Source organism: Pyxicephalus adspersus, chromosome 5, assembly GCF_032062135.1.
Source record: "Pyxicephalus adspersus chromosome 5, UCB_Pads_2.0, whole genome shotgun sequence".
Taxonomy (NCBI): domain Eukaryota; kingdom Metazoa; phylum Chordata; class Amphibia; order Anura; family Pyxicephalidae; genus Pyxicephalus; species Pyxicephalus adspersus.
Window position 1 is genome coordinate 87,866,446 of NC_092862.1, and position 13,116 is coordinate 87,879,561.

General features: G+C 38.1%; 1 protein-coding gene across 2 annotated transcripts in view; it reads left to right on the forward strand.

Moving 5' to 3' along the window:
* LOC140331223 (sodium-dependent neutral amino acid transporter B(0)AT3-like) overlaps nt 1-13,116 on the forward strand; it is a 122,572-nt gene that overhangs the window by 51,915 nt on the left and 57,541 nt on the right. For both annotated transcript variants that reach the window (XM_072412052.1, XM_072412053.1), the window contains one exon: nt 9,143-9,255. In XM_072412052.1, coding sequence (XP_072268153.1) covers nt 9,143-9,255 — 113 coding nt within the window. The remainder of the gene's footprint in view (nt 1-9,142; nt 9,256-13,116) is intronic.

Below are 13,116 nucleotides of genomic sequence, written 5' to 3' on the forward strand. Positions count from 1 at the left end.
TAAACCACAGAATAAGGAGAAATAATATCTGAGTAAGGGGGCTGCCATAATCAGTCAATGCAGACCAGTTACAATCTGCACTGCAAAAAGTATTGCAACTCATAATGGCACTGAAATATCTTTTTAGCAGGATTTGTCCCTGATAACACTTAAAAATCGCAAAGCATTAAAACCTTTTGATAATATTGAGAGAAATATTGAGAGAAAGAGGCATAACATATCACTGGCAATTTCCACTCGGGCTGACAGCTATTTTTAATGGAAACCACGACTCCATACTAAACCCAGGTGACCTTTCAGAATTCTGTGCTAACTCACAACTTCTAATAGTGGACTTACTGGACTGGTACTTTGATTATGGGCTACCTGCGTGCCCAGGTAGCTCCCCTAACAAACAGATGGCGCCGACAAAAAATGCTACCAAAACTAGCCATACAGGGCTATGGAGCATTGCTTCTAATGATCCCTCTGAGCTGAGCATCAGTCAACATAAAGTGGTGACATAGAGACTGGAAAACCCCTCTTCTATACAATACGATGATTAAATCAGTTGTCCACTTAATGACAGGAAGGTATTTCAAGTCGGATATAGGATGTTGTTCTCTGTTTCTTTCCATGCCACAAATCCATGTTCCAAAACTCTCTTCTTACAGAGAGTTTTGGCTGCTCTATGTGATTTTGTCTCTGTATGATCATATTTAGAGATGAGCGAATCGAAGCTCACGAAGTGGAATTCGATCCGAATTTCAGAAAAAATTGGATTCACTCTGAATCCGAATTTCCTCGCGATTTGTGGTAACGAATCACAATTTTTCCTGAAATGGCAGCTGCACGTGTGAGGACTTTAGGGATTCCACTACGATCTCTGGGCACTACAGGGGATGAATAGGGACTTGTCCCCATTCATCACCTTAAGTGCCCTGTATTCTTAGATAGTGAAACCCTATCTAAGAATACATAGTGCAGCGCTGCAACAGCAATCGCGGTTGCCATGCTGTGCTTCTGCTATGCATTCTTAGATAGAGTTTCTCTATCTAAGAACACAGGGCACTACAGGTGATAAATGGGGACAAGTCCCCATTCATCACCTGTAGTGCCTGGACATTGTAATGGAACTGCAGAGATCATCTGCAGTTCAGTTTTGCCACTGCAACGTCACGTGGGAAACTGTCTTCTGCAGTTCCACTACAATGTCCAGGAATTACAGGTGATGACGCCACTGTGACGTCACGTGAGAATTTGAACTGCAGTCCTCTGCAGTTCCACTACAATGTCCAGGAATTACAGGTGATGAATGGGGACAAGTCCAAATCCTTGTAGTGCTCTGTATTCTTAGATAGTGAAACTCTATCTAAGAATACATAGAACAGCTCTGCAACAGCAATCGCTGTTGCCGTGCTGTTTTTTTTTACTATGTATTCTATGTATTACTATGTATTCTTAGATAGAGTTTCTCCATCTAAGAATACAGGGCACTACAGGTGATGAATGGGGACAAGTCCCCATTCATCCCCTTTAGTGCCCTGTATTCTCAGATAGTGAAACTCTATCTAAGAATACATAGTAAAAGCACAGCACGGCAACAGCGATTGCTGTTGCAGCACTGTTCTATGTATTCTTAGATAGAGTTTCACTATCTAGGAATACAGAGCACTACAGGTGATGAATGGGGAGAAGTCCCCATTTATCCCCTTTACTGCCCTGTATTCTTAGATAGAGAAACTCTGTCTAAGAATACATAGTAGAAGTACTGCACGGCAACTGTGAAATAACTGGAAATAGCCGTTTTTAACGCAATTCGCCGCAAATAAATTCGGATCTATGCAAATCTTTTCAGAAAATTCGGCGAACCGTCCGAAACAAATTTTCGAGAAATTCGCTCATCTCTAATCATATTAGGAGGAAATTTTAATGTACTATTTAATCTGATTCAAGATCCCTTCAACTGAAGACCGTCAGTACCTTATCTCATGCTTAAGAAAATCAAATCAGTCCTCCAATCCTTAAAGTTAATTGACACATGGAGAACTTTCTCGCCTACTGCTAAAGATTACACCTATTACTCAAATATACATGAAAAATATTCCTGAATTGACTACTTTTTTATCACTCAATCTGATCTCGCTATGGTTGCTAAAGCAGATATTGGTATACAAACATATTAAAATCATGCGCCTATCCTACCCTCACTTTACACAATGCAAAAGAAGACCAAAAATTGAAACTGGATATTAAACCCAACCTTATTAAGTGTTATATCCACACACTCGTATTGAAAACACTTTAACCTAATTCTTTAGAGAAAACACATTACAGGATACATCTCCTCTATCAGTGTGGAAAGTACATAAATGTGTTTTACATGGAGAACTCCAAACCAATAGAAGACATTTCCAAGCTAGAATCAATACATATACATTTTTTGGCACTAGCTCAAACAAAAAATTGCAACATTTGCGTAGAGACTACTCCTGGAAGAAAAGGCATACTGGGTACTTTACTCTCTATGGAATACCCCTTTACTGAGGAGGAGCTTCCTTTAGAATTGTCTCAAAGGAAAACAAACAAAAGTCCAGACCCAGATGGGTTGCCAACCCTTTATTATAGAAACTTTAAACCTATCCTGACTACTCCATTGTTGAATGTATTAAATGATTTGGCTACAGATGTGCCCTCTTCCTCCAGGTTTGCAGAAGCACACATTCCTGTCATTCCCAAGCCAGATAAAGATGATCGCTTTTGTTCCAATTACAGATTCATCTCACTTCTCATTACTGACATTAAAATGTTTGCCAAAATATTTGTGTAAATGTGTACTCCCTTATCTCACAAATCATATTGGCCTTGAACAAGTGGGGTTTATGCCTGGAAGAGAGGCAAGGGACAACACAATAAAAGTAGATAACATATTACCCAATGCTCAAATGCATGATATACAAAAGCCTTTTACTCTCTGCTAAAGCCAAAAAGGCTTTTGATAGGTTAAATTGGGATTATTGGTTTGCAGTACTCAGATTCATGGGCTTGGGACCCTAAATGATAGATTGTATTTTATCTCTGTAATATGCTGCTATGGCACAAGGTAAATTTAATGGTACTCTTTCCTCTCAGATTCAGATACACAATGGCACTCGCCAGGAATGTCCCCTTTCCCCACTCTTATTAATCACCTCTAGAGCCTTTATTTAGAACTAATAAAAAGAATAAAGAAATTGTTGGTATGACTGTTGCAGGCAAGGAATATAAATTGTCTGCTTTCGCAGATGACTTGCTTTTTTTCCATATCAAACCCAGCAACATCAGTCCTGGCACTTATGAAAGAGTTTCAAATTCCAAAATATCTCTAACTTTAAAATAATATGAAAAAATCAGCAGCTTTATCGGTATCGCCTCCCCAAAGACAACACAATCACTTCAACAATCTATGTCCTTTCACTAGAAATCAAATTCTCTATCATATTTAGGAAAAAAACTGAAAGCTCATCCCAAGGGTTTCTTTAAACAAAATTACTACCCTCTATTTAACAAATCAAATGAGACCTGACAAGGTGGAATGTAAACCCCTTTTCTACCATGTTTTCTTTATATATTTCAAACTTTGCCAATTGCAATCCTGGCTCAGTTCTTCAAAAATTTTCAGTCTTATTGGTCAGTAAATGCCAAAAAGGCGAAATGCGTCAGCATACAGAGATTTAAGAATCGCACTTGCTTTATTTAGGCAAACCACTTTTTCATTTGTATAAACTTCTATATGCTAGGAGTGTGTGTAGAGCCTAATATCCCAAGAAAACCTGCTATCCCAAGGAAAAATATGCTATTTACAGCTGGTAAATAGCACTCTCCATAAATCCCCTGAGGACACCGCTAGGCGAAACGCGTCAGAGACAAGACGTTACCCCTTTTATAATTTACCACCATTAGGGATACTCTGTCTAGCAAAACAGGTCACATTTCATATTACTGGGAAAGACCAATTTCTTTCTCTCTCTCTCTCTCTCTCTCTCTCTCTCTCTCTCTCTCTCTCTCTCTATATATATATATATATATATATATATATATATATATATATATATATATTGTCACGCACGGAAAGACAGGACCAAGTTGGCCAGGAATCAACAGACTGGACGGCGAGGGGTTAACACAGGAGCTGGACACAGGAAACACTGGATTAGGCAGCAGGTGTACAGGAATTAGTTCACAGAACATTGGGAGCTAGGCACTAGTAACATGATGCATTAACACAGACTGGAGTCTGCGAGCAAGCTAAATAGCCATGGCTGGTTCCTGATTGGCCAGCGGCATGGACGGAGTCGATAAAGCCTGCCCACGTGCGCAGGAGAGAGATGCCTGTGTTTTAGTGAGGAACAGGTAAGTGATCTAATATATGATTGTTTGCCAAAAAAAACCCTGCTTTCTTTCTGTTATTCTTTCCATATTTATCTAAAGTTCATTCTGAGGTTAGCAAAATCAGACCTACTAGTTGAGGATAGCTGGAACTCTGACAAACACCCTCTCAGCCCATACCCCTGCACATAGACTTTCCAACACACTCAGCAACAGTCCATGCACCAGCAGGCCGAGAAGGGCCCTCACGTGGCAAGGTTAACCACTCTGTTACCCCTTGCAAAACACACCGTCACAGGTAGACTGCCACTACGTTACCCTTGACAACCGCAGTTATGATTCTGCTTCTTTAACCCCTCTGGTGGTATTCCCGTGTGTGGCTGGGGGTGAATTTTATGTACCAAAAGCGGTAATTTCGGGCCACATCCAGGGTAGCATTGTAAAGATCCTACCTGCTCTCCACAATCCAGGGGTGTCCTCCAACAATCTCCGTCCGGCTTCTGTGTCCCCTGGCATCGCATCGCATTGATCACAGTAATACAGTGATAAAAAAACAAATCCAAATAATAAAAAATTAATTATTACTAATTTAACAATAATATTGCACCCTTGTTTGGACAGTTTTCAGTGCTTCTGTTTTGATTAAATTATAACGTTAAATTTATTGTTATTATTTTATTTTATATAATTATAATTTAAAATTACACAGGTCAACAAAAAATTATTTTTGATATTCAGAAACCACAGCAAACTTTTCTAAATTAGTTTTTTGAGCAGATTTTTAATCTGCTTTCAGTTTTTCCCTAACACGTACAGTTGCTGAGTTATTAGTACTAATATAGTTAACATTGTACGTTCATGTATTTTGTACTAAAATGTAAGCACAATTGAAGTGAATGGTAATACATCTTTATTGGGAAGTAAAATAGGGCACACTGTGGTATAGATCTACTGAACAGTGTCAGTCAGATACCATTGTTTCTTCAGTATTGCTTAGAGTATGTTTTTCTTGTGTACTCTTTGTCTGGATTGTCGCGGTACAGCATCCAGCAGTAGTCAGCCATCATACTTTCATTCCAGAAACCTTGGTAGCGGTGCTCCATTAACTGAATGTCCTGGTGAAAACTTTCTCCTTTTCATCACTCACCATACTAAGATGTTCCAGGAAGAATTCTAGATGTGAGTGCAAGAAATGTATTTTTAATGACATGTGACAACCCAGTTTCTGGTATGAATCAAGCAGATTATGAACTCCTTCCTTGTATGCAGGAGACTTATGGTTGCCCAGGAAATTTTCACACACCCACTTGAATGCATCCCAAGCTTCTAGCTCAGCTGCTGAGAGAGATTGTTTGAAAACATCATACTGTAAAACAGACTTGAACGGATGTTCACAGATGTTCCACTCGTGTGTTTTATACTGGATTGCTTCAAGTAGTAACTTCATGTTGTCAATGGACTCCTTTAGGTTAACGAAATGGGCAATCGGTAAACCCTGCTTTGAGCTATCAATGAATAGTCACCATTCAGTTCAGTTATGGATTGGAATTACCAATTCCTCCATTAAACCAGGTATGTTATGGCAATACACAAAGCCACTGTCAGTTCTAAAGCATTGAAGAAATGCAATTTCTCTGGTTCAAAAGTACGATACCTTTGTTCCTTATTAACCTTTTGTCTGCCCCAGCCGAGTTATTTCATGTGAGATAAGCAGTGCAAATAAGCCCCAGCGGGTTTACCGTACTGCTGTAAATGCTTGGAATGCTTTGATCATTCCGTCCTGTCAGAGGATCGAGCAGTCAGCTGACTGCCCTCGGTATGGAAACTATAGTCTCATACTGCCCCCTAGTGACAAGTGGACATAAATACACATTACAGCAGTGGCCTTGTAAGCAGTTTTCCCCCTAGATACTTTGTTTCAGGCCAATCAAATAAGTTATAAAAATCAACAACTTGCTACACTGCCTACCCTTCTTCCTACTACCTCCTACTTCTCCCTACAGCATCCCTGAGGCCTAATCTTTGAGGGTCTAGATATATGTGTGCCAAATGTAATGTGGTGCTGGGTGTACAACCCTGTTTTCAAAATTTCCACACATTGATGAAATTCTAAAAGATGCTTTCCCCACTTTGTTATAATACACTAACAGGTGACCGTGGATTAATTAGTAGCAAGGAAATGTCACAAATAAGAAATAAAAAAAATTGCTAAAATAAATTGGCCTGGAGCATTTGCAAGCTACTTACTAAAATGGTGGTTAAAAGGTTAAAGTAAGGTTTTCTCACGCAGTCTTGATGCTAGGAGTTCTGAAGCCTTCTTAGATAGTCCCAAATCATGTGCAAAATCACTCAACTCATGCTGATCAAGTCCCTTACGAACAGAGTTCTCTTCAATTTCAAACTCTTCATCATTGTTGTCACCTAGTTCATCACCATAATCATGTTCTTCAAGTGAGGGTAGTGTTACGAAAACTGGCACTGGGATTTCATCTAAATGAGCCACTGAGCGTATAGCCGATGGTAGACTAGGATATGTTACATTTATTTTTCCTGTTATATTCTGAAGTTTTCACTATATAAAAGTAACAGTCACTGAAATAATCTCCTGGCTTTCGCCAAACCATAGGTATACCAAATGGCATCTTATCACGTGTTCCCTTTGTCCACATTTGTAAACCCTCGACACACTGTTTGCACACCTTATGAGGGGCCCAAGACTTATCTTGATCACCAAGTTTAACTTTGAAATATGCCAAATAGGCTTGCTCTCTGTGCTGATGTTGGCCCTTTGACTGGGAATGGTGAAACTGCCACGGATATAACAAAATGAATCAGGGTTGTTTAGGCACTTATGACAAGAAACAGCAGAGCCAGACATGATCTGAAACATAGGAAATACATGTGTAAGTAGAAAAATAAATTTTGCTTATCCACTATGTCGAGCAGCGCACAACCTCTGACCACACTGTTTTGCATGTAAATTAATAGCCTATACAAATCCACACTACAGTAATCTCATTAATATAAGCGGTAGAGAAAAAACCTGACAGGATAGAAGAAAACTGACTGCACTTTCAGAATCAGCATACCTATTTTAGTGTAAATAAGCTTAAAAATTGAAGTCAACAAAAAATTTGTTTAAAATTGTTCCCCAGTGTAAATAGCTGCATCACAAAAACTTAAAATTTGCATCAAAAATACTACAAAGCCCACATAAAATTATATCCGATGAAAAGGATATGTTGACCTGTGTTGTTTATTATATTATAGCTTATGATTTGTGCTTCAAACTTTATCATACCCAGGAGTTATTCCTAACAATTACAGGCCTGCAATATTAAACAACAAATTTCCATGCAATGTACAATGTACCGCTTTTGACTTGACAAAAATACTGACATAATCAGATCGCCAGGGAGGTCAATAATGTCTGATACATTTTACATGCAAAAATCAGTATTCCCGAGTCAGACTCCAGGTACCTAAAAGCAGAATAAAAACCCACCTACCTTGTTCCATTGCTGTCCCCCGGCATCCTGCTGGTCCCCGCAGGTCCTGGGGACACGTCTGCCTCCTTTGATCTCCAGCCACGAAGTGCAGAGACGTCCAGTGACGTCGGTGCATGCGTCAGTGCGGCCGGGACTTAGCGGCTGGAAATTCAAATAATTTTGTATTGGATTCAATACAAAATAGCTGTATTGAGTCCAATACAAGGAAATATTCATATAATATATATATAATTTTATATATTTTATATGCTGCTCTACATTTATATTACATTATACATTTTTTAACAGATTTTTGTGAGTTTTTTTAAAGTTTATTATTAAATTTATTAACTATTAGACATGTGTCGGCCTAAGAAGTATAGGCCTACAATGTAAACTGAATTTCTATGCAAAAAATGGTACCGCTTTTTGCATGGAAATACTGTCAGAATCAGATCGCTAGGGAGGTTAATAGGTAGAAAACAAACATACAAAAACAGTGCACAAACAAATACAAAAAAAAATAACAATAACAGAACAATAGCAGAACTATAGCAATGTAAAATTAAAGGGAAAACTGTATAAAATAAAAGGGAAAACTGTGAAATAATACTTAGGTAGAGTTGGTAATGATCCGGCTACAAATCAGCCAACTTCTACTTTATACAAAATGGTATATTGGAAATATAAAGATTATTATTAAATGGGTTTCAGAATATAGCTCAGAGTTCAGGAGAATTTTATGTCTGGTATACTTCCAACAAAGAAATTTTAAACAAGTAGTCTCAATCTGTAAACAAATTACCACCAAAGAGGTACCTTTCTTCTTTGATATGTTTGTTACATGTACAAAATGCTCCTATGAAATATTATAAATCCTCGTACATCCTAGTACATTTGTTAAATGCTGCCAAATGCTTAGTTCCTTTACATTGGAGAAGAATGTCCATTCCATCTATAAGAGACTGGTTCTCCAAGGTACAGGAAATATATAAAATTAAGGAAACTAGAGCTATAGCTTTGGAATCACTGTCTAAGATCACAAACGTGGTCAATGTGGAATATGTTTCAATACTCAGATATGTACAAAGCCCTTGGTGTTTAATAATGTCCTTTCTAGTAAACTGTGATATTAACTCTTTCCCCTTACTTCCTACCTTTTTTCCATAGTACAACACTCAATCTGCTAGTTCCCACTTGCTGTGTTCCACTGGAACAAACACGTAATAGTCTATATTTCAGTTCTATTTATGTGAGAGGTAAAAAGTTGTTTTTATATGGTATATTTTTTTTTGTTTTAAATATAGATGGAAATTTTAATGAATCCAAGAGTGTGGTTGGATGCTGCAACTCAGATTTTCTACTCCCTTTCACTGGGGTTTGGGGGATTGATAGCATTTTCAAGTTACAACCCTGAAAAGTAAGCAATTTGTGTTAATTTTTGATAATAACAATGGAAAAAGCATATTTTTTTTGTCTAAGATTGGATTAATGTGTATGTCTGCAGGATTTGTATGTGCATCAAAACTGATTACATACTATAATTCCAAATCCATTTCACAAGGTAACTTTGTAGAAAATAGTTTACGGGGTGCCTATGGCTCTAAAAGAAAACAGATGTGGTGAAATTAAAACAAAATAGGTGTTAGTTGACTAACATAGATATTTATTTAATACCAGAGTCTCTTATAGTCATCTTTTCTGTATATTGATGTACAAGGGAACCTTATGCCTTATGTGAGGGTGTCTCCCAGCAACTTGGCAGCCAGCATATAAAGTTGTCATATATTGTTGTTTATCACTATGTCACATATAGACAGCACAATATGCTGTTAAAATATTTTTTCACTGTATATAATACCTGTTGAAATCAATAAATAGGTAATATAACTTGTTTCTCGCTAGTAAATCACTTACTTGACCCCTATGATACCTTGCAAGGGTGACTCCTTTTCTATATTTGTTAACATAGATATTTGTCACTTTTTAGTACAATTAGTGTTTTCAGCATCACGAGCTGAAAATAACATTCACACAAACTGATTAAAGCTAAAAATAGTAATCATTATGGAAAAATACATTTCTCTGTAATCAGTTTATTAAAGTTTTTTTTTAAAGGAAAAAAGTAGAGAATACACATTAAAAAGTAAGAAGGAACAAGTAACATCACAATTCGTACAGTGGGAACATAAGTAAATAACACATTAACCTGGGTACACCAACAGTGTTAAAAGTACTAAAAAGAAAATGGGTATGGTTTCCAGATGAGATTGAAGAAGTAAACCTAGAACAGCAAATCCAACCTCGTATTAGACAACACAATCTTGGTGCCCAGCTGAGGTTGCTATCACAGATGCGGGAGGAAGAAATAATAAAAAAAAGAATCAGGGGACCATATCTAGTAGGCAAGTGACACGGGTGTGTATAGACCCTGACAAAAAAATTGCTGAGTTAGGAAAGACCCCGAATATTGTATACAGATCCACCGATGTCTGGGAAACAAAAAGGCAGGAGAAGGAAGGAAAAGAAGAAAAGAATAGAAAGAAAGAGAAAGTAAAAAAGACAGGAGAAGAAAGAGAGAGAGGAAAGGGATATAGAGGACAGGGAATGGGGACGAGGGGGAGGGGGAGAGAAGAAATGATTATGGAGGGCAGTAATGAGGAACAAAGAGATGGACCAATCCATCACAGGCCAGCTCAAAGAGTAGAAGTCAGTCACCCCACTAGGGCACACAAGCTGGGGGCTTCAAAATATACTAGACAGCAATGTAAAAAAGTAAAGCTCATTATGATTATCTTCCTTAACTGTCAGTTGCTCCATGTATTGGATATGGTCCAATTGCTTGAACCATAAACCAAAAGATGGTGGTTCAGGGAAATGCCAGTGTCTCAGTAAAACTGCTCTGGCAGCCGTTAGGAAAAGCCTAATTATACCTTTCTTTAAAAAGGCTACAGACTTAGGTAGCATATAGTCACCGCTGGGGTGTTGAGAATAGACTTGTCAGTGAAGCACTGATAGATGTTCAGCACATTATCCCAAAATGCATGTATTGACAAGCATTCTCACCGTATTTGAAGCACAGGCCCCTTTGGGATGCACAGCTTTAGCAAACACCAGGGCTGCTTGTAGAGAACCTATGAAGGTCGGCTGGATACCTATACCATCAAGCTAGGTTTTTGAAGTTTCTCTCCTGGGGTTTGCAATGAAGTGATGATTTATAGGTAGGATACCTATACCGCCGAGATAGGATTTTGAAGTTTTCTCTCTTGATTTCCTCCATTTCTCAGCAGAGAATGTAGGTGTATCAAGTTCCTGTTTGCACATACGTATGTAGAAGAGGAGGGTTTGGGCGAGCAATTTTCAGCATTAATTCATAGAAGTAGTAAACAACATGTTGGGGCTGATCCTGTTATAAGTGTAATTCTGAAAATGAGGTACGTGTACAAAATAGAGTTTGGGTATCAGGTAAAGAAGAAAAGAAGGATGAAATCTGGTGAAAGTGGAACCAGGAAATAATACGATCAATTAATAGGCCTGGAGGAAGGGTAATGGAGGAAGATTACTCTCCATAAGGATTTGTCCCACGCCAAGAAGTTTGTAATTCCCATTGGAGGAGAAAAAGCAGGATTGTCAAATAGCGGAGATAGCGGGCCTAGGGCAGAGGATATCTTAAGATTTTGCCATAAATATTTCCATAGAGACAGAAGTGTCCCAGTTACCAGTGAAAGTGAATGGAACTGGAGGAGGCTCCAACGATTAATCCATAGTATTAGGTCTAAAGGAAGAAAGTTCTCAAAATGGACCCATCTTTTCCTATCTTTGTAGACCAGTCCACCATTCTATTTAGCACCACAGTTTGGTAGTATAAGGAGCTTTCAGAGAGCCCAATGGCCCCCACCTGTCTCGGTATTGTGAAAAATCCTTGGGTATCTAGAGCCCCAAAGAAACTGCCTAATGCAATAGTGGATTTTGTGGAATAATGTGGAGGAGATAGAGATGAGAATGGTTTGAAAAAGAGGAAGCAGGGCAGAATGTCCATTTTAAGAAGATTGTTTCTAGCAAACCAGGACAAGGAAAGGTGGGGATATTTATGAAGGTTTGCCTGGACTGAAAGAAACAGGGGGTTGAGCTCAAACAGTTTGGTGGGGTCAGCGGACAGATTGGTTCCCAGGTATTTAATTGAATCTCTGCACAACATGAATGCAACATTCCCACCCAAATGGATACATTCTCACCCAAACAAAAAAGATGGTATGGAGATATGAGGCAAGTTAACAAAAAGAAGAAGGTCATCAGCTAACAGGGCCAACTTATGGTGAAAACCTTGGATTGTTACCTGGAATTGTTGACCCTAAATATCAGGGCATTGGCAAAGAGCTATTGCCAATTGTTCCATATTGATAGCATAAAGCATAGGAGAAAGGGAGCAGCCCTGTTTTGTACCATTGTGTATCATAAATGGGCCAAATAAAGTGCCATTAACTCACCCATGCAGTAGGTTGGAATAGAGAGTAGTGATCCAGGGGTAAATAGGAAAGCCAAGACCTATTTGTTCTGTGCTGTGTTGTGTGGACCTGTTATTGCAGTTGAAAGCTTTCTCTGTGTCCACTGATTAAAGCCACAAGGAGGTTGCCAAAGATCCAGCATACTAGGTGAGTAAGACCTTTTTTGTTTTGTCTCTGTAAGACAGCATTACGTCTTCCAATCTATCCAATTCTAAAAATTTGCCATCTACTGGTGGTCAACAACCATTCCATTTAGGAGCAAATGACCCATCACAACCAACCTAAAAGTTTAAAATACTTGATGTATTTGTTTACAGTAATTTTGTTGGCATTTGTATTTTTTTTTTATGAAAGTTAAATGTGACGACCACATTTTGCACTATAAGTCTATAAGTTATTACTAACGTCAAAGCAGGTTTTCAATATTCTCAGGTAAAATAAGTACTTCCGTTTATAATAGGATCTGTTTCTATTCGAGTATATAGAATGTATTTCATTTCTAATTTTGCCCAAAGTTAAACCTTGTTTGCTGCTGATTTTTTTAAACAATAACACAATATCAGCAAATTTTCTTTTTTAGTTTGAGATGTACTGTAATAAAGGGAGAATCACTAACATGTTAGTACAGGTAGTTATCCAGCATTCTCTGTCCCTGTGTTACAGGTCGCCCTGTGTAAGAGGACACTTTAAAATGTTTATACGGTAATTGTTCTTCAGTATACCATAGTAACGTGGTAAACAATAAATAAAAAAAATAAATAAAAATGCTGAAGAAG